General features: G+C 41.0%; 1 protein-coding gene across 7 annotated transcripts in view; it reads left to right on the top strand.

Moving 5' to 3' along the window:
- MYO5A (myosin VA) overlaps positions 1 to 26,135 on the top strand; it is a 191,385-nt gene extending 165,250 nt beyond the window's left edge. For 4 of the 7 annotated variants that reach the window (XM_046008078.1, XM_046008074.1, XM_046008076.1 and 1 more), the window contains 11 exons: positions 947 to 1,145; positions 3,462 to 3,536; positions 4,814 to 4,907; positions 11,127 to 11,273; positions 13,848 to 14,002; positions 15,964 to 16,053; positions 16,703 to 16,853; positions 19,347 to 19,629; positions 21,293 to 21,467; positions 22,099 to 22,179; positions 22,454 to 26,135. In XM_046008078.1, the coding sequence (XP_045864034.1) occupies positions 947 to 1,145; positions 3,462 to 3,536; positions 4,814 to 4,907; positions 11,127 to 11,273; positions 13,848 to 14,002; positions 15,964 to 16,053; positions 16,703 to 16,853; positions 19,347 to 19,629; positions 21,293 to 21,467; positions 22,099 to 22,179; positions 22,454 to 22,606 (1,603 nt within the window). In that variant the 3' untranslated portion in view covers positions 22,607 to 26,135. The remainder of the gene's footprint in view (positions 1 to 946; positions 1,146 to 3,461; positions 3,537 to 4,813; positions 4,908 to 11,126; positions 11,274 to 13,847; positions 14,003 to 15,963; positions 16,054 to 16,702; positions 16,854 to 19,346; positions 19,630 to 21,292; positions 21,468 to 22,098; positions 22,180 to 22,453) is intronic. The other 3 variants (XM_046008077.1, XM_046008079.1, XM_046008075.1) reach the window with 1 other exon arrangement.
- Positions 26,136 to 26,717: the final 582 nt, after the last annotated feature.

Here is a 26,717-nt window from a genome sequence, read left to right as displayed (position 1 = left end):
TAGGCACGGCTGACTTGTGTGCTTGCTGGGAGAAGCCATAACCGCTTTGTTTGTCCTATGAATATCTGTGTTTTAAACCACATCATGTTAGGATTCTGTTATTGATATGGAAGCTTATGGGGGAGAGAGAAAATGACAAATTTAAAATACATGTATGTGAAATTTCAGAATGATCTGTCTGGATTTGGGTAAATCTGTATATATTTCAGAGTCCCACTCCAGCCTTTCTGTCCTCCAGAGATAAGAGTAGAAAGTAGAAATGGGACCCTGGTCATACCCTCTGCCTGAAATAAGTAACACTGAATTCTTTTTATATATATATATATTTTTTTTTTTTAATTTATTTATTTGACAGAGAGAAATCACAACTAGGCAGAGAGGCAGGCAGAGAGAGAGGAGGAAGCAGGCTCCCCGCGGAGCAGAGAGCCCGATGTGGGGCTCGATCCCAGGACCCTGGGATCATGACCTGAGCCGAAGGCAGAGGCCCAATCCACTGAGCCACCCAGGCGCCCCAACACAGAATTTCTTAAAGGCATATTTAATCAGATCGGGACTTTGTAATCGTGCTTGTCCTCTACCGTGCAGAGTTATTCTGTGGCAAATGTACTGTCTTTGCCAAATTAAATGCTAGTTTGTCATCATTCCTTATAAACTTTTCAAAAGTTCTTTTTTTTCAAAAGAACCTAAACTTGACTGTCTCTTAGAGCCTTTGAGAATTGTTATATTTGTAGCATGGTCCACAATTCAGAAAGATACAGGAGGGCGATTCACTTCTTTCCATTGCTGGCCCTTGTTTGAGCTTCTTGACTTTAACGAAGTCCGAAGTTGCACAGACACTAAAAATTCCCTGCTTTTCCCGCCCATGAGAGTGAGCCTAAAGCCTCACACCCAGCCAGCAGAGCCTCGCATGTCATCTCTATTTCCCACCTGTGTGGCTTCTCCTCAGGCTCCTGGAATCCCAGCTGCAGTCCCAGAAGAGGAGCCACGAGAATGAGGCAGAAGCCCTTCGCGGGGAGATCCAGAGCCTGAAGGAGGAGAACAACCGGCAGCAGCAGCTGCTGGCCCAGAACCTGCAGCTGCCCCCGGAGGCCCGCATCGAGGCCAGCCTGCAGCACGAGATCACCAGGCTGACCAACGAGAACTTGGTAAGCAGAGGTGCCGGGGCCACACATCCCGCCGCCAGCGGTGCCTGGCCCTGCGGACCGTCCCAGTTTCTTTTTGGTCAAACATATCTGTTTGGGCTGGGAAAAACTCGCTGCCCGACAATTGATACCCTTCTTCTGCAGCAGAGACAGAGTAAGGAAGATGTGATTATGTGCGTAGAAACGAAAAAAGCACAGGTTGTGCACAGGTCATGTTTCTGACGGAAGGCTCTGGCACGTCTGGGAGGGCTCCAGGGATCTCCCTGCACTGTGTGCTGGGCTTTGTCATCCTTGAGAACTCAGGTGACCTGCTTCCTCCACGTCGGCAGCAGATTCTCTGCCATTGCAAGGAGGTTTGCTCTGTGATGGTCACAGTAGAGACCAGGGACGAGCTTTGTGGACCTTTGGTTTCCAGGCAGCCACCGAAGCCCTTCCTGGTCTGTCTGCAGCAGGGGGCAGGGGTTGCAGTCACGGTCAGGGAACGTAGATGGCAGAACCATGCAGGGCTTTTGCTTGACGTTAGCCAGAGCTCCCAGGGCAGGGTGGAGGAACATTAGGATTTAAGTTTATACATTTTTTATTCTAACTGAAGTGCAGTGAATGAGATTTTTTTTCCCCCCTTGCCAGATTCTGAATGCTGGCCCAGAGTCCAAGTTATTTCTTCTTCCCTTTTTTTCTTTCTTTTATAGGAAGTATTTTCTAAAATATTTCTGTCACAAAATAACTTTTATTACAGATTTATAAATCTACTTAAGTTTGATAAATACATTTATTACATTAAATGTCATTGAAAAGTTATAATTCCATATTCCTATATAAAATCTATGTTGTAGTGTCAGCCTGGTTTTGAGAAAAGCTATTTAGAAGTGGTATTGAGTTGTTTTGTTTTGTTGTTTTAATTCAGAGTTTTAATGAACTTTAGTAAAGTAGTTTGGATTTTCTCTGAAGATTTAACAGTCTGAGTTACTACAATTAACTCCATTAGTGATCATTTACTAGTGTCATCTCTTCAACCACCTTTTGTATTAATTAGATGCAAAGCCCAAAAGTTTTCTTTTTCACCGTCTGTCCCTCTGAAGGCAGCTTGCTATGTGGGGCTCCATTGTGGAAATGGGAGAAGCACCTGAGGACAAGTGTTAGACTCTTTCCAAAGTGACTGAAATATCACTAATCTGTGGGGGAAAATGTTTTGAATCATGGAATATTTTTGAAATGTCATTATATTACTCTCAAGTATATTGTTGCTTAAGTTAAACTAACAGTGTTTTACTGCCTAAGAATTGATAAATATACTGAATTATAACAATTGATCAGTGTGTAAATTCTGTGCTTATAAATGACTGTTCTAAAATACAAGGCAAAACTGTGAATTGAGATGCTTCTGGATGGCAAATTCCCAATTGTTTCACTAAGTCAATTAATCATTTCTTTTGCAACCTTGTCTGCAGTATTAATTTTCTTGGCAGTTTTTCATAGCTAATACAACAGTAAATTAAGCTCTCAGATTCTGTGGGGTAGAGTGTCGTTCATGAGTTTCTCTGAGTTTTAGAAAACCCTCTGCAGGTCAGCTGCTTCCCATACCTCCCCGACTACTAATTCTGGAGAGTGGTTTCAAAGTTAAGTATAGGGAATAATGCACTTTTCAAAACCATTATATAGTTTCTCGGTCTTAATTGTGCATCTCTTTAGGAAATACTTGAGCAGAATAGTAAAGCCCAATGGACCCACGCTTAGTATTTTTGGAAACTCTATCCTGCATAACCCACTTACCCACCTACTTCCCGACATAAACATGAAGATGGCCTTTCTTCCTCCACCTGTGAACATGCTCCACAGGCCTCCCCCATGCTGCCTTGAGGGAAGGAAGACACACAGCTTCTCACCAGCCTTGCCAACTTCAGGCAAGAGCGCCAACATTGCCCTGATTCTCACTTCCATTTTATTTGCCTTTCTCACCCTTGTCACCACTGCTAGCTGCAGAAAAAAAGTACAGCAACTTGTGAGCAGATCCAAGGAGTGAAATAACCAGCTTTCTTGGAGGAATATGGGCCATTGCTCTGTTTAACTGACTAACTGATGGTGCCTGAGCCACAGCCTCTGAGCACATGAAAATATATGTGTATGTGTGTATCCATATAGAATTCAAACCCTCTGTCCTGGAAAGATCAGAAGGCAGCGGCAGATGACAAATCAGCCTTTTGAGTACATCTACTGTCATTATTTGTGTTGTAAAATATTTTTAAATTGATTTTGCTGAGAGGTCACATTCCCCTCAGAGACACAGAGAAAAACAAATATCCGTTGTGCCTGTTTTTTCAGTATTTTGAGGAATTATATGCAGATGACCCTAAGAAGTATCAGTCCTATCGGATTTCACTTTACAAACGGATGATTGTATGTAAACTCAGAGTGCATTTCTGTTGTCTCCCTCGCTACCTGTAGCCTCTCTTACTGAAGAGTACACTGCTGCCTGCCCCTCCTCAGGAATCTCTTCAAACACTTTCACGAGACCTGTTTCTCCCCACAGCAGTCTTGTAGCTGGTGGTGTCACCTCTGTCAGTGTCCTGCGTCCACTGTCGCGTCGGGTTTGTTATTAACACGAGGCTTACAGTGTGATGGAAGCAAAATGGGATTTGAAAAACAAAGTCAAATCCCAGAAGCTCTACTGAACCCTCTGAAATGTTAGCAGCTGTTCCCTTTGGATCCGTGGTCCAGTATCTAAATCTGTGCTGTCTGGACTGGAAAGTGAATGAGTATTTGTGTTTGCAGATGCTCTCCTTCACCACAGCCCGGATAACGACCACATACAAGCAGCACTGACTGACTTCTCTCCTGAGCTTGGAGTCTGCTGTTACCCACTCTCTTCTTATTTATTGATCTCTTAACATTGCCTGTGATTTGAGAATTCTTGATTAACTAGCCAGTCATTACAGACCTTTTTTTTTTAACCCTCTCCCCTTGAATGTACTGGGTTTTTTCTTTTTTTTTTTTTTCTTTTTTTTTTTTTTTTTTGCATATATAGCATTTGGAATTGCCCTCTTTTCCCTCTATAAGCAAAATGATGTTGCCTGTGAATTTTTATGGGTGTGTTATGCTACCTGCCACTTGGACGTAGGTCAGCAGATCACTCTTTATCCTTTCTTGGTGGTTATTTTTTCAAGTTACCTTTTAATTCTCCAAGGCTCTTAAGTTATAGGACTCATGTCAGCCTCTCCAAAGGGTGGGTCTCCCACATGGGTGTCAGTCAAAAAGCCCAACCTAAGTTCAGCCATCCTTAAAACTTCCCACAGTACTTTTTGAGCATCTATCAAAATTTATTTTGCCTCCTCCCCCTTGAGAGAAAGCATTCCACTGAAAAATCAGTACATTTTATGAGCATTTAATTGTTTTACCCACATAGGAGTCTACTGGAAAAGACTCCCCAGCAAGCCCGCTATCCATCACGCTGTAAAAGATTTACTGTAGTGTGTATTTTAACATTTGGCTTTTATTGTAGCTGCGTTTCCGTGCCTGCCAATTTTAGCCAGGTGGTGGCTCCACCAGCGAGCATTTCTGGAGCTTTTATGTAAAACTAACAGCGTTGTGCTTGTGATTTTGTGTCTGCTTTCCCTCCGTGCCTTTTAGAAGGCCCATTCTGATCTTTCTGTTTTATTTCTCATTTTAATCTTTAGGATCTGATGGAACAACTTGAAAAACAAGATAAGACTGTTCGGAAACTGAAAAAACAACTGAAAGTATTTGCCAAAAAAATTGGTGAACTAGAAGGTATTTCAACATGTTTTTGTAACAATTGCCAAATCTTGATTTTGTTGTCTATACCAGTGGTCTGACAGGTTTGCATGCAAATATTATGTTGATAGTGGCATACCTGACCTCTGTGGAGTGGAAATTTCCATTGTTAAGGAGGAAATTTCCATTGTTCTTTGCAAAGAGAGAGAATTTACTCAACAAGATTCTAATGACTATCTTCTATGTGCTAGATGCTGTGCTTGGCAGTATAACACAGAGGTTAAGCACATGGATTCTGGAACCAAGGTTCTTGGCTTCAACTCCCAGCTCTTCTATATTGTCATCTGATATTGGTCAAGTTACTGAACCTCTCTATGCTTCTGTTTCCCCACTTGTTAAATGGGAATGATCAATGTTAAATGGTTTTTCCTGACAGTTTGTAAGGAGGAAATGAATGAATGTGTGTGATGTATTTAGTGTATTTTCTGACACATAGTAAATACTATATACAACTTAACTATTATTATAATAACTAAAGTTAGTATATAGTAATATATTAATTTATTATAATATATTTATTATAATATATATAATATTATATATATATAGTATATAGTACTATAATAAAGTTAGTATTAAGGATCCTATCATGAGCAAGACAAAGTCTGTGTCCTCAAAGAATCTAATGGAGAAAAAAGAGAAACAAGAAAAAATGAATTATGATTGTAAAGAAATGAGATTTTTTTTAACATTTCATGATTTATATATGATGATGGGAAAACACCTTGAAAAAATGATCAAATATCAATTGTTATTGTATATAAATGAATCTTGTCTTTTAGATTACTGTGTTCCTTCACTATTTACCTAGATGCTAGGGGTATAGCAGTGAATGGAAATAAAGCCAGCTTTTAAGCTTAGTCCAATAATATTCTTTGTTCAAGAGACTTAGAGACCCCCTTTGGAATTGCCTTCAACCTGTGCAGTTTTGATCAAAAGGGATACTGTGCATTCTGACTACCCCCCTGTTCTCTCAGTGTCACTCAGAGTAGTCTGGAACGTTCAGAAGGGTCTCCCATGTTAACTCTGTGTGGTTTTCATTCTTCCAACATGCCAGGTCTCTCATAACTGTCCTTGCTATTTGGTCTTCCTGCTTCTCTTGGTGAAGTCCTGCTCATCCTTTGGGACCAAAGTCATATGTCACATTCTCAAGAGCAGCCTGTCCTGATCACCCAGGCAGGCTTGATGGCTCTGGCCTCTGTGTACCACATTGGCTCACCTTTTTTGTGGTTTTCACTGTCACGCTTTTAGTAATTTTTCTGTTTGAATCACTGGCTTTCTCTATGGACATGAGCTTCCTGAGCAAAGGGGACCACCTTTTATTCCCCCTTATTTTCATGGCACCTAGGAGCACCTAGTATAGTGTCTGATCTATCATAATCATTCCTTAAATGTTTGTTGAATGAATAAGTAAGTTTCAAAAATATTTAGAATGGCAACATAGATGTGTACTTTTAAAAGGATAATACCCTTTTGGATGTACAAATGCTGAAATATTTGTTTAGAAGTCAGACAGGTTACTTTGCAGTCATAATTTATTTATAAACCTTTAATATTACATGACTCATACACTACACTAAAATTTTGAACCTCCAAATCATGTGCAAATGGACTATAATGTCTATCAACAAAACTTTAAAAAAATTTTATTTGGAGAACATTTCTGCTCTTAACCCTGCTTTAATTATGTCATGAGAGGATAATTAGACAACAGAGTACCTGAATGAACTGATTTTAAGAATATTAATTAGTAGATTATTTTTTAAAACTTCTAATGATTTTTTCTAATATATTAGTAAAATTTGGCTAATAGCAAAGCCACTTATTATTTTGTTTTTATTCAGCTTTCTTTAATATGTATGTTTTAATTGAGATAGGTTACAATATTTCAAAATGTCAGCAATTTTAAGCCATTATCAATCAGAAATCTATCTCATTAGTTAAACTACCCTGCCGACTGTGTTCTCAAACCTATAAGTAGCATTTGAGAAGGCCCTTCACAGGTTAAACAAAAAGACACCATATTCTTGAGAAAAGTTATATTTCAAATTAAATTATATGCATCTAAAGAATAAAATCAAATAGATGTATATGACTTAGGCTCATGCTGAGTCCTCCTCCTCCAAATTAGAGACTAAAGGTAACAAGCTCAGGGAGCCTGGGTGGCCCAGTCTGTTTGGCATCTGCCTTTGTTGGAGCATGATCCCAGAGTCCAGGGATGGAGCCCAGCATCAGGCTCCTTGCTCGAGGGGAGTCTGCTTATGCTCTCTCTGTCAAATAGGTAAAATATTTAAATAAAATGAAATAAATAAAATAAAAACAAGCTCTTCTAACCTTTTTCTCTTACTATTTCTATATCCTCCATTATACAGAAAAACCAGGGAACTTTCCACAACAAAAGTGATGAAGTTCTAGAACCTAGGTGAGGTTCCCTGGGCTGAGGTCCGGAGCCAATGACCAAGAAAGAATTCTTGAGACATCTTTGGTGCAAAATGGTGGTTTATTAAAGCACAGGGACAGGACCCGTGGGCAGAAAGAACTGCTGCCCCGGGGATATGAGGAGTGGTTGGTTATATACACAGGAGTTGGGTAGGTGAGGAAAAAGCGGGTGTTCAGAAGGGCTATCTGGGTAAAGAAGACTGTCAGGATATTGAAGCCTGGTTATTATCAAGCCAAGGCCGTTTTCCCTCTAATGAGGCACTAACATAAAGACAATTGGGAGTCTCCTGTTGGAATGTCACATTCCTGCTATCAAGCGTCCTTGTTAGTGAGATTTAAGTTTAGAAGAAATTTAACTTTATTTAGAGCTTGAGGAACTGAATTATTTACCTCTGGAAATTGTGCTATTGTTAAAATTGCTTCTTTGTTGTAAATCTCCAGGACATTGGTGAACCAAGGGAGACTCCTATCTTGCAGGATTGTGATCTCTGCAAGTTAACTATTTGTTTCTCTTTTATGGCGGTCAGGGGTGCCTGAGGAATGTCATACATATTACCGAGGGGAGCGGGTGGAGAGGGGATGCAAGGTGCCAGCTTTTGCTTTGTCCTCAGCCAGCCTCCTGCTCCCTCATCAAAAGCACCTTTTAAAAACTAAAAGTTTTCTTATATCTTTCTCTAAATATAACATACTTTACATTCTTCTGGTTTAAAATAGCAAGATTCTTGCCTCCTCCTATGGGCTACCCTTACTTAAGGAGACTTTTTTTTAAAAAGAAACCAATGAAGCCTGTTTTTAAAACGCCAACATACATCATTTTTAGCAGAAGTTATAAAGTGAAATGGAGAGTGTTTCAAAATTTGATCTGCTTTGTGCTATATTTTAACCCAGGAGTGGGTGTTGCATCTCAACTTTCAAAGAGTCAGGGAATTTAGACCTAAAAGAATTCTAGAAATCAGTTAATTATTTCATGGGAGTAAAAAACAGAGGCCCAGAAACCGTCAGTAACTGCCAAAGTCTCAGCCCGTAAGTAGCCAAACTGGAACTAGAGCCCATGCCTTCAAGGATCACCGACTTCTCTCTTTTGTGTCATAGTTTCCAACATAACCTCTTGACTTACAGGAATTTAATCTACTGTCTCTATTAAACCTGGAATCAAGAACTTTCTGGTTCCAAAGTGAGGAAAAATAAATTTTAAAAAAGTTGTCCAATTTCCCTTCCTTTTCCAGGACAAAAAAAATTCAGGAATATTTTCCCCTCAAGTATAAAGAATCCAGAAAATGAAAATAGGGATTGCTTCAGGTCTTCATAGAAGAAAGCATGTATTAGATGTAACATTGGACCAAGTGATCCCCAAGGTCTTATGAGTCTTTGAAAACTGGAATGTGGTCCTGGGTTCTTTCTTTCAGGCCTTATATTTTCCTGATGCTGCATACATGAAGGTTGACATTTTATTTTAATTAGTAGATGGCTTGCTACATAAATCAAGGTCGTATTGAGCTGACATCCATATTTTGTTTATGAATTTTTGTAAAGACTCACATCTCTGAGGAGAATTCAAAGGCAAGAGAAAATTTTAATGAAAATAGGGCAATTTTTGTTTCTGACATTTTTGTACAGAACCAAAAATATCTAGATTAGAGAGTTTGCAAAAAGAAAGTGAAGCTTTCTTTTATTTACTTATTTATCTATTTATTTTAAAGATTTTATTTATTTATTTATTTGACAGAGAGAGGGAGATCACAAGTAGGCAGAGAGGCAGGCAGAGAGAGAGGGGGAAGCAGGCTCCCCACTGAGCAGAGAGCCCAATGTGGGGCTCACTGACCTGAGCTGAAGGCAGAGGCTTAATCCACTGAGCCACCCAGGTGCCCTTAAAGCTTTCTTTTAATAAGGGAAATCTCCTAGTAAAAATATTTACCATATTTCATAAATTCTGAGGTACTCATATTTTTACATTTTAACATTTTAAATTAGGTTGTGTCTTTCAAAGACTGTTAACGAGTTGCAGTTTAACTGGCAGTGTTTTTCCTTCTTTAGTGTTCTGTAAAATAATGGTATCTCTCATTATCAGTGGATGAAATCAGTAGGCTTAAAACATTCTCTTGGGGTTAGGTAGAGCCCAAATACGTACCTTTATTGTTAAACGTAATATGTTGAATCTGTTTCCCCTCACAGAATCTTTTCTGTGTCTCAGAATAGCGAGTACCACAGACAGCAGGGACTTTACTCTCTTGTACTTGACAAGTGGCAGATGCCACCATGGGCTGATTCTGAGACCCCCATGCTGTTATGTATAAACCGACTCCAGAAGTAATCAGTATAACACTAAATGGCTTGAATCTCCTGTCTCCTGTATAGAAACGTACATTTTACCATGCACAAGAAGCACTAGATGCCACAGCCCTGACTTGTCCAGTCACAATATGGTCACTCTTTAGATAATACTGTTGACGGACGGTGGTGATTTTCCACGCTGATAATCCTGGTGTGTGATGCTGCAGCCTGAGGTGGACAAGGGTGTCACTAGGCTGTCTCTTGGCCACATAAGCAAGAACACTGGCAGGTATTGGTGTTCTCCATGATAACCTTGTCCTGTGGAACCGGCTTCCCACAACTAACACAGGAAATTGCCAAGAGTGACTGGAAGTACTACTGATACCTTGGAGAATCAGCAAGGAGTTAAACATTCTAATGCTTCTGATCTGCGTTGTGTGTGTTTGACAACAGATTCAACTCAGTCTATCCCTAAGTAGATTTCTTAACTGGCCCTCCCTGTAGATGAAAGAATAAAAAACCCTGCTTATTAGCATATATTTCTACAAACACCAAAATAACTCTGTGTTCCCTTCCCTTCCCTTGCATTTACCATTTACATCTCAATTTTGCAATGAAATTTGAGACCTTTTTCTTTTACTCCTTAGCGTAACTCTTCTCTAGCACTTACCTTTAACAATAGTGACCATTTTTATCATCTGAAAGGGCCATTAACCAGTGGTTGTACTTTAATGGTTACAACTTCATGGTAAGATGCCTAGCATTTGACTAAAAACAAACAAGCAAAAACCAGAATAATATTTAGGAAAGCACATTAAATAGAAGTGTTTTATCTGCTCGAGATTTCTTTGGGAATAAAGGGTAGCAGAGGAAAGCTAGATTTTTGCCTCATGACGCCTGTGTGAAAAATGATGCAGTTCGCATCAACTAGTACAAAGAAATACCATTCTGCCAGCTCTCTTGATGTGGTTTGAACTGGTTGCAATGATGCATTTGAAGTAAATGTTCTTTTTCTTTAAATGACTGGATTCATAGAGCTAAATGTGAGAGGGAATCTTTGATGCTCTTGCTGCCTCTTTGTAGAATACTGTTTTTTTTTTTTCCCCTTCTTTGACTTAAAGTCTTAGTATCTTTAACCATTATGATGGTACTGATGAGTTAACCAAAAAGTTAAACTGCTTACTTTGGGACATTTAATCTTACTACAAAGTTAACTTTATTACAAAAAAAAAAAAAATTTTTTTTTGAATCAAGTAAGGTTCTTTGATGTTGATAATAACCAAGTACTAGTGGCGGTTGGAGTGACATTACCATATAATTTTGCCATCTATCCACCTAATTTTAGCAGAAAAGAGTATTTAAAGAGGAAATAAGTGGCAAATATGGCAAGTTTCTGTTAAAGAATTCATTTAAAATTACTGGAACGTAGAATCCTTGTATCTTTTCTACCTGGAAAACATTTTCTTCTTTTTGTGTCTCATTAAGTGGGCCAGATGGAGAATATATCACCAGGACAGATCATTGATGAACCCATCCGTCCTGTCAACATTCCCAGGAAAGAAAAGGATTTCCAAGGAATGCTGGAGTACAAGAAGGAAGATGAGCAAAAGCTTGTTAAGAACCTGATTTTGGGCAAGTATTTTCTGCATGGGATAGAATGTCTTTCTGGTACATGTGTCATTAATGGAAAAGACTAGTCACTAGTTTTTAAAATATTCAACACTGGTTAATTGCATCATCATTGCAGACTGTGCATTATCCTGTTGGAGTAACATCCTGACCATGTCATGCATTATCAGTCAAACTTCAGGAAGACTTGCCTAGGATCTACTTATAAGGTCCTTTGAGTCCAGGCCTTCTTAGCTCTGGCTACAGATTAGAATTCCTGGAGAAGCTTTTGAGAAGTATTCATGTATCATCCCTACCATAGACTCGTTACATCAGAATCTCTAGAGGGAAGAGCTTGGCCACGTCAAAAAAAACAAAATACAAAACACACACACACACACACACAAGGGAACACAAGCAGGGGGAGTGAGAGAGGGAGAAGCAGGCTTCACGTTGAGCAGGGAACCCAATGCAGGGCTCAATCCCAGGACCCTGAGATCATGACCTGAGCTGAAGGCAAACACTTAACAATTGAGCCACCCAGGTGCCCCCAAATATATATTTTTTTATCTTGGAACACTGCATCAAAAACTAATGGTGTGGGCACCTGGGTGGCTCAGTTGGTTGAATGACTGCCTTCTGCTCGGGTCATGATCCCAGAGTCCTGCGATCGAGTCACACATCAGGCTCCCAGCTCCATGGGGAGTCTGCTTCTCCCTCTTGACCTCCACTCTCATGTTCTCTCACTCTGTCTCTCTCTCTCAAATAAATAATCGTTAAAAAACAAAAAACAAAAAAAACTAATGGAGTATTTTATGGTGACTAACATAACACAATAAAAAAAAGAAAAGTCTTTCAGAGGATTCTGAAGTGTAGCCACAGTTGAATGCCACAGTTCTGGGCCATTTAACTTCCCGAGTTTCTTTTTTTTTTTTTTCTTGCTTCCTTTCACAACTAAATATATTAAGTATAGCATTTTGGTAATAGGAAAGAAACAAAAGAATTAAGGGAAAGATTCCAGTCATGGAAGGAGAAGACTGGGCTAATGAAATGGACATGAAAGAAACATTTTAGAGCAGTTTTGGGTTAAGATGGGGTGTAAGCTTGTTGATTCTGCCAGAAGACTCTTTAAGGGAAGGTGGGAGTTAGGAGTGCACACAGCCTGAAAGCTGTGAACTAAAAAAGGGCAAAACCTCTCTGTTCAGCCTTTGCATAGCATTCCTCCTGGCAGGTGTGGGCTGACAGCAATGTGATTGGCAGTTATGCCTGATTTAATGTTCCCGGGGTTCATGGCATTAAGCCCAGTATTATATATAGGTGCAAAGGCACTGAAGTTTTAACATGATCTACATTTAGCAAGAATGTTAAGAAGCCAATGGTTTTTAAGCATAGAGTTAACAAAGATTCATTAATTCAATAAACATTTAGTGAGCTTGTACCAAATGCTAAGCATTTTCTAGGTACTGGGTAATGAATAAAATAATTCATAATCCCTATTCTCAAAGGTCTTACATTGGGGACTTGGGGAGAATAGAGAAAAAATATATATATTATGGGGTCAGAGGATAAAGAGTAAAGGCAATTGTACTAGCTTATATGAAGTTGTCAGGAAAGTTCGCTTCCATAAGGTAATCTTTGGACAGAGCTCAAAGGAAGTAAGGAAACAAGTCATACTGATATCTGAGGAAAGAACATTTCAGGCAGAAAACAGTAAGTACATAGGCCCTGGGGTGGGAGCATGCCTGACATGTTCAAACAACAGCAAGGAGACTCATATTGAGTTCAGTTAGATAATGTCTTCTTGCAATTAGGATGAGAGGGAGAAATGTTACTAGAGCACAGTGAGCTGGGGAAGGGGAACAGGGCCAGACCACACAGATCATAGTGAAGATTTTTTATTTTATAAATGACTGAGAAGAGAAGCTACTTAGAAGATTTTTAGAACAAGAGTGGCATTTGTGTATAGAGTTACTCTGATCATTGTGTGAAAAAGGTACTACTGGAGAACAGGGGATGAATCAGGGAGGCAAGTCTAGAAGCCATCACCACAGCCCAAGAGAAGATGATGGTGGCCTATTGTAAGGTAGCTAGTAGAGTAAGTAAGTTTCTGGATGTGTTTTATAGGTAGGGCCAATGGGATTTATTGTTGGATTAGATGTGTGGTGTGAGAAAACAAAGGATTCAAAATATTGACAAAGCATATAACCTGAGAAACCAGAAGTCTGGAACAGCCTATTTCCTGAGAGGGGCACAACTCCCAGAAGGGCACGTTCCACAGGGAATCACGGGTTTCATTTGGGATGGACTCAGTTTGACGTGCGTAAGCAGAGGTGTCAAGAAGGCAGTTGATACACGGAACTGGAGTTCAGGGGAGAAACCAGGGTGAGAGATATAAATTTGGAAGTTCTAAGATTCGCATGTCCCCACCCTTAACAATTTCTCCACTTGATGAACTATTAAAATACACTTTTTTAATATGATCTCTTAACCCTGAATGATTGAATTCTTTCGTGAGAACTGTGCTTTTATATCTCACAAAGCATTCGTCATGAAGACTTTCAATGTTATATAAGATTATTTGTTGTCATTTCCTTTCAGAACTGAAGCCACGTGGTGTGGCAGTCAACTTGATTCCAGGGTTACCAGCGTATATCCTGTTCATGTGTGTCCGACATGCTGACTATCTGAATGATGATCAGAAAGTAAGGTCATTGCTAACATCAACAATTAACAGCATCAAAAAAGTATTAAAGGTCAGTTCACGTTCAACAAAATTCTCCTAGTGAACATTAATGACGACAGAATCTGCACAAGTGTCTTTTCCTTCCTTCGATTGGGGATAAGTTGCCCGATATGAACACTTTCCAGTCTTCACTGGTAACTTCCACTGTAGGAAACAGTCTTTTCTTGCAACATGTCTATATGCCTTCTTGTACAATGGAGCTGAGGTTGATGAGTAATCAAAATTAATTTGATGTAATTGCATTAAGTTGCACAGTAAATTAAGTGTCTTCATAAATAGAAATAGTCTGTTTTGAGATCTTACAAGTAAATTAAAAATATTTAGTGTGGTCCTTATATATAGGGAGTGTGATGCTCTAGTTAAAAAGGTATTAAAGAAATTCAATATGACATAGGTCATTCATAAAGAAGATGTCTGATAAAACATTAAAATTTTTCTTCCAACTTTTCTTCCTGTTATTCTCCAACTCACCCTATAATTTCCTTGTTCCCTGAAATGCCTGGTTCCACGTGAGAATCAACACACAGATACTAAGCAGAGAGGAAAGACTTGGGAAAGGCAGCGGAATTATGTAATAGAGCAGAAAGCCCTGCCTAACTCGGTAATCACCGAGTCACCTTGCATAATCCTCCTCTTGCCTCTCTAGAAAAACAGTGAACATTATACTTAACTTTAATTCACGTGTTACTGTGAGGAGGTAAGAGACTGTGCTCCAAGTACTTTGCTTTCTGATTATCTAACTGAAGTTGGATGAGAACCTTCAGAATGGAGATAAGTGGCGGGTTGACATAGCCAGTGGATGCTCTCACATCTAAGGTGTCTTTCATGCACTGTTTTGTTTTAATTGTGGTAAAATATACGAGACATAAAATTTACCACTTAGCCATTTTTCAGCGCACAGTTCTGTGGCATTAAGTGTGTTCACGTTGTTGTGCAGCCGCGATGACTGCCCACCTCCAGAACTTTTCCTTCTTCCCCACCTGAAGCTCTGTCCTCATGAAACACAAGCCTCCCTGCAGCCCCTGGGAGCGAGCCTTTGACAAACATGGGTTGCCCGTCCCTCCTGGGCAAGTTTGGATGGAGTTAGCTTGTTACTGAAGCATGGAGCTTCTGAAGATTTAACATTTAAAAACTGATGAATGTCTTCTGATATAACTCACTTCATTTTTGGTGTATCGTTGCTATAGTGCATTTAGCCTGCAAGTTTTACTAATTTCTAAGTCAGCTCCTACAAACACAGCAAAACCGAATCATATTTTCACCCTCTCATCCTAATTGCATAAAGACATTTATATAGTTTGACTATTTATTATACCAGATTGTTTAAAAATTTAAATGGTTATTAACATATAGCACCCTTTTGAAGCCATTCAGAATTGATGAGAGTTTGTCTCCCGTCTCAGTTTTGAACTGAAGTGCATTTGCCTCGAGTCCTGTTCTGATTTAGTAGCCGGTTGTTAGACCCAGCCCTGATGTAGAGCCATTCAGTTTCCCCTCTCTCCTATTCTGCACAGGACTCCCTCTACCCCATTTCTCAGTCTCTGCTCAGGAGTTGTATCTTACTGTTGACCAAATTTGTAACTTAATCTGAGTTTCAGCACTTCATAGTCTGGGACATCCCTGTGTGCTCTCAGACCTTTCTGATACCCTGAGTAATCCTGAGGGAATTGAGTTGGGGTAAGCTGTGGCATGATGAATTCTTTTTCTGCTGAAAGGGACTGCTAAACTAACATCACCTAAGTGGGCATCCTTTTCTAATGGCAAGAAAATAGATGCCAAGCAAAATAACAACCACACAACAAACAAGGGTTGAAATTTTCTAGCAATGATGTAAGATTTACAATTGCAATGTGATTTATTTTTGTAATTATCATGTAACTGAAAAAAGTGGGCCTTCTGGTGTCTGTTCAGTTACTTTCAGGTTGCTATTTCCATAAGGAAAAGTGAATTTAGCCTTTTTCTCTCTTTCAGAAAAGAGGTGATGATTTCGAAACTGTCTCCTTCTGGCTCTCTAACACATGCCGATTTTTGCACTGTTTGAAGCAGTACAGTGGAGAAGAGGTGAGAAAACCTTGATTACAAAACCCGCATGATGTACTTTCTTCTACCCTCTTTAAGGAAAAACTTAAAAGCATAAAACATTCAACCATAAATTTAAAGATTTTATTTATTTGAGAGAAAGAGAGCAAGTGAGAGAGAGAAAGCATGAGCAGGGGAAGGGGCAGAGAGAGAGGAAGCAGTCTTCCTGCTGACCAGAGAGCCCGACATAAGACTCCATCCTAGGACCTTGAGATAATGACCCGAGCTGAAGGCAAATTCTTAACCTACTGAGCCAGCCAGGAGCCCCCCAGTTGTTAATTTAGAAACCTGAATTCAGAGGTAGGTTGGAAGCTCTTAGCTTTGTTTGATGTTCATTGTTTATGAAACAGTGAATTGGAGAGCAACATAGTTTCTTCCTCTGAGAGTTGTATTATAAGAAAGCATAGCAGAAATAAAATGAACATTAGTTAATGAATTGTTATGAACAGTGAAACCTCTTGTCAGTATGTGGAAAGTGGACTTTGCAGGGAGAGAATGACTATGTGGCCTTCAAGAGTGGAACAGGTGGAAACTCTTCAGAGGGAGGACAGCAAGGGAATCTGATCGAACTGAGGTGTTAGAAGAGGCATTTTCTTTCATTGGTGTCAGTAACTTTGCTTTCTGGTTCTAGGGCTTTATGAAACACAACACATCTCGCCAGAATGAACACTGCCTCACCAATTTTGACCTGGCTGAGTACCGGCAGGTGCTAAGTGACTTGGCTATTCAGATCTACCAGCAACTCGTGCGGGTGTTAGAGAACATCCTTCAGCCCATGATCGGTAAGTCAAGGGCAGGGTTGATGTCCAGGTCTGCCTGGCCCAGCGGCCACACTTGTTTGGAGGCCTGTCTTCACACAAAGAGCATAAAGTAGTAAGACTCAATCCTGAACTTAGCTGAGTCATGCCGGAACCTCAGCCATGACTAACTGGGATATGTCAAAATCACTGCTTCCACGTGACTGAGGTGGCAGGATCTAGTGAATCTCCCCACTGGGTGGTGCCTGTACCTTGAGACTGGGCTCTGCTCTAGACCCAGCGATATACACATACTTGTCCGCTTTTCGAAAACACTTTAAACTTTGGTCTAAGAAACTGGTACCCAGGTCCTCCTCGGGGTCCACTTAAAACAAAGGAGGCCGGAGAGAGTTTGCACTCTGGTTATTAGGCTCCAGTCAAAGGGCTGGGGCAACAAGAATAGGTCTCGGATGCTCAATGGTGAGTTACACATCTCAAGGCCCCTGTGGAATTGTCAAAGGCAGTTTTGTTTAAAGTAGTGGTCTCTCACTGATAAGTGACTGGGGTGTGCACAGTGGTGTTTCTGCATATGAGTACATAACGAAGTGTGTGAGTCCGTGTCCCTCTCTTTATATGCGTGTACTCAGTCTGGGCGTACTACATACATACATCCCTTGGAATGTGTAGCATATATGAAGTAGGAATTAGGAGACGTATATAAATTGCAGGCTGTTAATTTTGAATGAACTGAATTAAATTTGTTTTAAGTTATCAAACTCTTTGGGCAAATTATCAGCAGCTTTTTTTTTTTTTTTTTAATATTTCACTTATTTATGGTGAGAGGGAGACAGAGTGAGAGAACACAAGCAGAGGGGAAATGCTGAGGGAGAGGGAGAAACAAGCTCCCCAGTGAGCATGGAGCCCCATGCAGGACTTGATCCCGGGACCCTGGGATCATGACCTGAGCTGAAGGCAGATGCTTAACTGACCAAGCCACCCAGGCACCCCTATCAGCAGCTTTTTAAGACTATTCCCAGCTACCCTTTCTTTTCCCACACATGTTTTCCACATTTCCACAACCTTGTCATTGCCCTTAGTATTCTGTCTTCCATCGCACACCCACAGTTAACAAGCAGAAACATGAAAGGCTGAGGAAGCCATGGGAGATGGCAGTGAGTTCCTCAGGAGGTGACATCTGGGGTGAGTTCTTCAGTTGTCCCTGACAGTTGTGTATTCAAAGCAATGTTGGTTAGCTCAAATGTAAGAGGCGACACAGATTCACAGAAGGTCCGTTTCAGCCAGTGTTTCTTCTACTTTTGCCTAATTTTTTTTGGGCTAAATAGGAAGCTTACCTCTGAGATGTCCCACTTTAAGCCACCAAGCCCATCTCCCAGGGATCTGATAGCAACCACTAGAGTTTTGTGTCAGTGTGAGGTTCTGGTGGAAACTGTGGTTAGCACTGTGAGCTATAAAATGAATATGACATATAAAGATGAACCAGGAGTGGCCCTGCTCTCAAGAGGCTGCCAGGCCAGGGGTGATCCTCCCACAACCATCCTACAGGAGGCATAAGCCAAACACTGTGAGGCCGCAGTGGAGGGAGCAGCAATTACTCAGATTTGAGAAGACCAAGTCAGGGGAGGCTGACACTAACCCGAGTCTTCCCTGCTACTGCAGGAAGCTCCGGGCAAGGAAGGGCCCAGATTTCCAGCTCCACACAACCATGCCCTCCCAAAGCTTCTCCATGACCACTGCCCAGGCTCCTGCTGTTCTTGCTACTTGGTTTGCCTGTGGGGCTCAGACATCCTTGGGGAATCTCTTCTCTCTCTAATCGCTGTGTCCTTCTCAAAAACCCTTCCAAGGTATCACAAGCTTGGAACGCCTGGATGGCTCAATTGGTTAAGCGTCTGCCTTCAGCTTACGTCATGGTCCCACATCAGGCTCCTTCCTCAGTGGGGAGCCTGCCTCTCCCTCTGCCATTCCCCCGGCTTGTGTTATCTGGCTCTCTTTCTCTCTGTCAAATAAATAAATAAAATTTTAAAAAAGATTTTGTTTATTTATTTGACAGAGAAGAGACACAGCGACAGAAGGAGCACAAGAAGGGTATAATGGGAGAGGGAGAAGCTGGCTTCCCGCTGAGCAGGGAGCCCAGTGTGGAGCTTGATCCCAGGATCCTGGGATTATGACTGGAGCCAAAGGCAGTTGCCTAAAAGCTGCGCCACCCAGGGGCCCCAAATAAATAAAATCTTAAAAAAAAAAAAATCACAAGCTTTTGCTAGTACAAGCTGGGCTGCTTTGTATTTTAGAAAATGCACCATTAAGATTTCTTAATTTCATGGGTAAATTTTTGCATTTAATAATTATTCCTTCATTAAAGTTTAAAATCTGGAAGCCCTTTTTTTGAAAGTTCGTTTTCCCCTTTCTTGATACTCAGAGCATTTTCCTAAACTGAATGTGTGAGAGTATGTGCGTACCTGTATGAGCCGGTGTGTGTGCACGTGGACCAGGCGTCCTCTAACACTTGGACTCCTCCTGCAGTCTCCGGCATGCTGGAGCATGAAACCATTCAGGGTGTGTCTGGGGTGAAGCCCACAGGGCTTAGAAAGCGAACCTCCAGCATCGCGGACGAGGGCACCTACACACTGGACTCCATCCTCCGGCAGCTCAACTCCTTCCACTCGGTCCTGTGTCAGCATGGCATGGACCCTGAACTGATCAAGCAGGTGGTCAAGCAAATGTTCTACATCGTGGGGGCCGTCACCCTGAACAACCTCCTGCTGCGCAAGGACATGTGCTCCTGGAGTAAAGGCATGCAGATCAGGTGAGTGGAGGCCGGCCCCGTCGGGGTGCCAGTTCTGCTGCCACCAGCCACGCAGCCAGGGACACACACGGGGCTATTTTCTCTGGCCTGGCTGGACCGCTCCACTTTCGTGCATGACTGCTTCAGACTGTGCCTTTCAGCAGGTTCTCCCTCCACTACCAGGGAACCCTGCTCCCCCAGGACACTGACTCGTTAGAGGGAATAGAGAGATGATTAAAAAATACTTTGAGATAGCTGCTTCCTCATCTTTTGCGTGTGTTTTAATTGTACATAACAAAATATCAAATTTTACATAAGAAAGATTTCTAATGTTTGATTTCTCTTAGAAATTTATTTTGACAAAATACCTTTTTGTACCATGGCAGCAAGAGCATGTCTAATAGATCTCTAACTGGAAATGTGCCCCTCTGTCTTTTAAGAAAGTGTGAATTCAGCTTTATGACCAGCTACCGCTCAGCATAAGCCATTATCATAACAGAATTGATTTCTTTGCAAATAATTTTTTTGGAAGACTTTTTTTATTTATTTGAGAGCTAGAGAGAGCTAGTAAGAGATAGAGTATGAGTACGGGAGCAGCAGAGGGAGAGGGAGAAGCAGGGTCCCTGCTGAGCAGGGTGCCCAACTCAGGGCTTGATCCCAGGATCCTGGGATCATGACCTGAGCCAAAGACAAATGCTTAACCGACTGAGCCAATCAGGTGCCCCAGCAAATCATTTGTTTTAAAACAGAATAGTCACCAAGAGAGGAAAATAGGATCTCTCCTACATAAGTCTTTAGTTAATCTCAGGAAATCTTGGCATTCTTTTCAAATTTTCCATTCTGACACAACATCCATTGAAGTTAACATTAAGAAGATAATGCCTTCATTCAGATTGTAGAATTTACTTGTCTTTAAGCTTTGTTTATGTATTTCTCCATACACATGAGGCACTGTCGTAATATCATATTGCCTCCTTTTTGCCTGACTGCAAAGTTCTGATCGTGTGTCCATGTAGCATTTTAGCATGAGAACCACTGTCACCTGGTTGACCGCTTCTTGAAACCTCAGCATCTGTGTGATTTCTACATCTCTTGCCACATCTGGGGTCTCTGTCTCTTCCAGTGCCCCCTCCCCGCCCGCCCGCACTTACCTTCTCTCCTTCTATCCCTGGGCTCCTGTAGGCCACTACTCCATCACCCAGGCTCTTCCCTAAAGAGGGCTGCAGCACAAGCTCTGTGTGGGAGCATCTTGTTTTCTGTGACTACCCTGGAATTTGACTGAAGGAGGAAAGGGTACTCAAAGGTTATCATTTCTCTCCTCTGACTTGGTAAAGCAGCTAGAAAGCCTTTTTTGGTCAGCTGTTTAATAAGGACACGGCCATGTAGGATGTTCTAGTTTGTCTTTCAGCAAGTTTTATTTCATAATTTTTGCTATAAGGCTCCATTTCTACCTTCCATTGAAGTTAATTATATCCTCTAGTCATTTACTCTTACATAATTATGATTATAAACCTCATGGCTATAATAAAATTTTAAGCATAGCTGGTAAGATTTAAGAAAATTGAACAAAAATACTGCCTGTCATTTTAACTGAGATTCCTGACAAAGCTGTACATAAAAAATTAAGACATTTATGACAACATTCAGTAAATTTGCATTCTCTCCCTCTCTCTTTTTGGCATAGGTACAATGTCAGTCAGCTGGAAGAATGGCTGCGCGACAAGAACCTGATGAATAGCGGGGCTAAGGAAACCCTGGAACCGCTCATTCAGGCTGCTCAGCTCTTGCAAGTGAAAAAGAAGACAGATGACGATGCGGAAGCCATTTGTTCCATGTGCAGTGCTCTAACTACTGCCCAGGTGAAGCACCTCCCCCTGCTGAGAGACACTGTAGCAGTCAGCAAAAGTGACACTTAGGGAAGTGAGGAGCCCCCCCAAGCCATCGCTCTCATCTCTGAGCTGGCTTCACCTGTGTTGGACAAGGCATTTGAGGACAGTGGCAACAGCACGAGGCAAGGCAAAGGCATAAACAAGCCCATTTTTCTTTTGCCAGTTATTTCTGTGTTGACTCCTGCACTTTCTTAATGTTCTTTACATGTCTCGTAATATAGGCATCTTACCTAGATTATACGTAGATTTTGTATAGAAAGCAGCTGGATAGAAATTAACGGTTGCCACTTGGGTAGACTGAGAAGATTGAGCGGGACACTTTTCCTTTTCATGTTGTGTTCTTTTGTGTACTTTGGTTGTTTTTCCAAATTTATATTGCTTCTTAAAATATACAAATATTACATTAGTACATTCTTATTTTAAAAATTCACATAGTAAAGTTAAGTATGCTTTTAGACCAGCTCTCTCTCTCCTCTTATCCCAACCCAGCCCTGAGCAGAATTATAGACTTATTCATAGATTCTTTTACTTTTCCAGGTTATAAGCACCCAGTGTGTGTTTGATAATAATGCTAAAAACTTTGGTCATTTCATTCTCACAGATTGTCAAAGTGTTGAATTTGTATACTCCAGTTAATGAGTTTGAAGAAAGAGTCTCTGTATCATTTATTCGTACTATACAGGTAAGATCTCCCAGGCTTTCTTTTTCTGTGATTCACAAATATAGTTTTCTGAATGAAAATTTTACAGTTTATTGAGAGAAAATGTGTTTTATTATTGTGTTATCTCATTTTAACAGTGCATTACCTTTTTGATAACAGCTTATTAGAGAAAGGAAGTGATTTAAAAACATTCTTTATTAGTTGAGGACTTCTTGGTATATTTTTGGTGGGGGAAAAATCTTTATAGATTTAAAGAACTGACGCTCTGTTTGTTGTTTTTTTTTTTTTATCTCAGATGCGTTTACGAGACAGGAAGGACTCGCCTCAGCTGCTCATGGATGCTAAACACATCTTTCCCGTCACCTTTCCTTTCAACCCATCCTCCCTCGCCCTGGAAACCATCCAGATTCCAGCCAGCCTGGGCCTGGGATTCATATCACGGGTCTGAAAGTGACGTGATGCCAAGGCAAACAGGGACAGTAAGAACCCATTATTTCCAGTGAGCTACTGAACAGACATTTTTAAAGAGACAGCACTACTTATCTTTCCAATGAGAGGTTATAACTGGAAATCTCCCTAAACACTTTCATCACCTGGGGAAGAACGATAGGCTTCTTTTTGCCGTGTTACCTTAATAGCAACACTCATCCTGGATCCGTTAGATATCCCGAGGTACATGCAGGTGAATGACAGAAGGAAGGGGGGAAAAAAGGTCTCCAGCTGCCAGCATTTACTTTAGTCCTTAGCACCGCATCTGAGTGGTATGGTAAACATGTAAATTCCAGGTGTGAGTGTTGTTAGGAAAACACCTACAAGGAGCCTCCCCTGTGCGGACCAGAAGAATTGAAAGAAAAATTGCCATTGAATACATATCATATCAGTTCAGGAATCAGTTATGTTGATGTTGTCAAAGTGGATCAAAGAAATAAACTGGCAATATGTAAAGTACTTGTCAAGTAACTTCCTTCTATGTGTCCCTATGCTATAGAGATCTTAAGAGAATATTGGTTTGCCATATAGCATAGAAGTGCATTTGTACTGTAGTTTACTGAGCATTTTAAATTGCTGCTACATACTGTGTTCTTTAATATATAAGTGATATTCTCATTAGGCACTACAACAATAAGCTTCTCTTTTATCAACTCTGTTTACAATTCAGTCAGATCAGTTTTAACTGGATTATGTGCAAATTATACAGATTCATCTGCACAAGTAGCAGACACTGGCAAGTCATGTAGAAATATGACAAAATGTTTGACATTTAGGGATAGGATTAGACAAAGTGGCTGTTGTTGATGTCATTATTTATTCAGAATGTATTACATTAATGTGCTCATTAATTTTCCCTGGGTGGATATCACATCGGGGTACAGTGTTTTGTGAAGTGACTTATTTTTAGTTTCCAGGCCAGATTCCTGCACTGCATATTTTCAATACTGACAGGTTTTCTTTCTTCTTCTTAATTTATTAAGAATTAATCTCAGTCACTATCTAGAGAAGATTCGGGTCTTGAAACCTTGATTATCCTATAAATTATGCAAAAGAAGGTGTGTAATAAAAACTATGGTTCCATTTTTTTAAGCTTTGCAACTTCTATAAATGTTCTCAGTACCACTAGATACTTTAAGGAGCATCATATTAGGAATACTTTAAGACTCATATAAGAAATATATGAAGATTGCTAAATTTTACAGAGGATATGTTTCAATAAGACCCAGATCCTCTAAGTTTCATTCTGAAATCCTAACTAAGCATCTTCTCAGTTTTTCCTGGAAATTCTAGACAGTGGGTCTTTCAGGTTGTGCAAGAACAAGTTCTTAGCTTTCATTAGAAACTCTGGTTCTGAATTATAAACATAGATTTATATAACTTAACTGTTAGGTGGTCTGTGAAAAATAACATCTTATTAAAATATGTGCAATATTAATGGAAGTCAGTTTCAAATCATGGTAAAGATTGTCATTAAAAGATTAACACTGTCTGTTAACTTATTTGGGCCTCACATTCCTCATTTATACAGTAAGAGGGTTGGACCCTCCCACATCTGAAGTTTCTCTCCTCTCAGCACTCGAATCGTAGAGAAACGAGGTACAGTTACTCAGTGAATTCACCCTTGAATAGAAAGATCAGTGTTTGGTGCCTCTTAATCCTGGGGGATTAATTAAATGTCAAATCACAAGTTGGTGTAGATATTACCTTTCTCAAATGTACATGATTTTTACATGCTTTTCGAAAGTGAATTAGTTTGGGTAATTTTTACTGAATCATGTACTGCTGTATTCAGGTTGGATACATTTATTTATTTGCAAAATCAACCAAAAACACTACTGATTCCTTCAGGTTCTCTTAGTTTTCACCAGTTGTCAATGTGGTTTTCAATGAACAATGAGCTCTTGTAATCTTTCGGTTAGTACTAAATGTGCCAGAATATTGACTCATTGCACAGGAGAGATGCTTAAAAAAAAAAAAAAAAAAATGCCACCATGGTGTAGACGGTCTACCTTAGACCAGGAAATCCTCCCAGGTCCTTTCCCAGCTTAGTCCCTGTGTAACATGTCTTGTGCACCACCTGCATCTTGTCAGGTCTTCAACAGCACACGGTAGCTTCTGCTGCCATCGCAGTCTTTATATCCTACCCCGACAGCTCGTAGCCTGAAACGTCTCTCTCTTGTCTCCTGCCTTTCTGCTGGAAAGTCCTGGAATCTCCGTTCCACACCTGGGCCAGAATCTCTCCTGTTCAGTGATGGTCACACGAAGATTCTACTGTTTCAGGCTCCACCTTCCTCTGAGGCCTACCCAGGGCCCCAGATGGGGATCTGAATTAAATTCTCTTGGCAGCCTAAATATCTTTAGTCATAACAAAAATACCTTACAACCAGGGAACCGCAAGACCTGGTAAACGACTCTGTGCTACTTTCTGGAGGACGCAACAGTAGTCTGCTAACTAGGGGTTTCCTTTAGCACCTCTGAGGACAGCTCACCCTCTCTCTGATCACCCAGCTTCAAGTCTACCTTCCCAGCCCTCCGCCCGCCCATCCCACCGTTCACTCTTTCCCTTCTCTCAGCTGAGCCATGCATCACATCACCCGCCTGCTCACCGACTCTGACTCTGTGGAAGGCAGTGAATGGTGTCAGTCCTCAGTTGCCCCCTTGGCCTCCCTTCAGGCTGATATTTGTTGTTCTCACTTCTCAGAAGCACATTCCTTAACATCATCTCTAATTTGCTTTTTCGTATTTCCCCTGTGACACACAGTGGGAATTCAGAGAAAGATCTTGAAAGAACACGGTTCTGTCTTAATAGCTCCTTCTCAACAGTCTCCCCACTCACCTTACATACAGACTCCACTCACATCTTGGAATGCAAGGCTGAAAAATGAACCATTGTCCTTGTAGCTTTTCTTAAGTTAAGACTTTGGTCTGCCTGACCTGAGCGTAACCAGAGAAGGGGGATGGTAAGGTCCACAAAGCGATTGCTTTGGAAGTTTTGAAAAATCTCCATGTACCTGACATTTCTATCATCAAATCCAAAAGTACAAAAAAGATCTATTCCAAAGCCTACTGAAAGGAAATTTGGGGATTCCAGTCAGTTTGTATTATTTGCTTTATTGCCTTTGTTTTAGTGGATAATTGAGAGTTGAGTTGGCTCTTTCTGGGTGAGTAACTTTGTATTATAGAGATCAGATCTTCTAGGAACATGTGAGGGCGGCTCTGAAAATATGGGAATTTCAGTGTAGTGATTGTTTTAAGAAACTACTCTCCTGGTACCTTAGGTAAAAGGGCACCTGTTCCATCCTGAGAAATCCTCACACAATATTCATATACCCACCTGCCCTCCTCTCTCTCTCCCCTGCTCCCACAATCTCTGCCTGTCTCTTTCTGTCTTTCTCTCACACACACACAGAGTCACTAGAATGTAGAGTTCCCCAGGAGCCATCATCAAAGGTCCTCTGGGGGAGCTTTCACTGTTTAGGATGAAACAGAAAGCAAAAATGCATGTGTGACCCTGACATTCTACTGCAGACCCAAACCTTGCACCTGGCTATGCTTTTCTTAGGTGCACATCCTGTTACCTCATTGTATCCTCACAGCAGCGCTGGAAGGTCAGAAGGGTAACTATGACCCACCAACCGACTGTCACTTGCTGACAATAATTGGAGAAAAAGAAGGTCAGAGACTTGCTGAGGTCACACCACCCTCCGGTGGTGCCCCTTTCCTGCCTGCAGCCAAGGATGTGCAGTGGGCAGATGGAGGCAGGAGACTGAAAAGTCTCCAGGGGACAGTCTGTTTCTCCCGGTACCCATGGGGTGCCCTGGGTCAGCGAGAGATGTTCTTTTTTCTTCTTCTCTTATCAGAATTGGCAACTGGCAGAACTGGGAACTGAGCAAGTGCCATGTGCCAGGTTCTTTGTGCTAACAAGATGAAGTGCCCAGAGCCTGGCGGCTTTCTTCTCTGCCGTTCCCCCCTACACCTAGGTTTGATTTTTCTGATGAGTCAGGGCTCCCTCGGAGGGTGCAACACCCTGCCTTTAGGTCTTTAATTCACAGCAGGCTGTCTCAACC

This window comes from Meles meles, chromosome 6 (genome assembly GCF_922984935.1).
Source record: "Meles meles chromosome 6, mMelMel3.1 paternal haplotype, whole genome shotgun sequence".
Classification (NCBI taxonomy): domain Eukaryota; kingdom Metazoa; phylum Chordata; class Mammalia; order Carnivora; family Mustelidae; genus Meles; species Meles meles.
The sequence above is the reverse complement of the archived record's forward strand: the minus strand, read 5'-3'. Positions and strand labels throughout refer to the sequence as shown.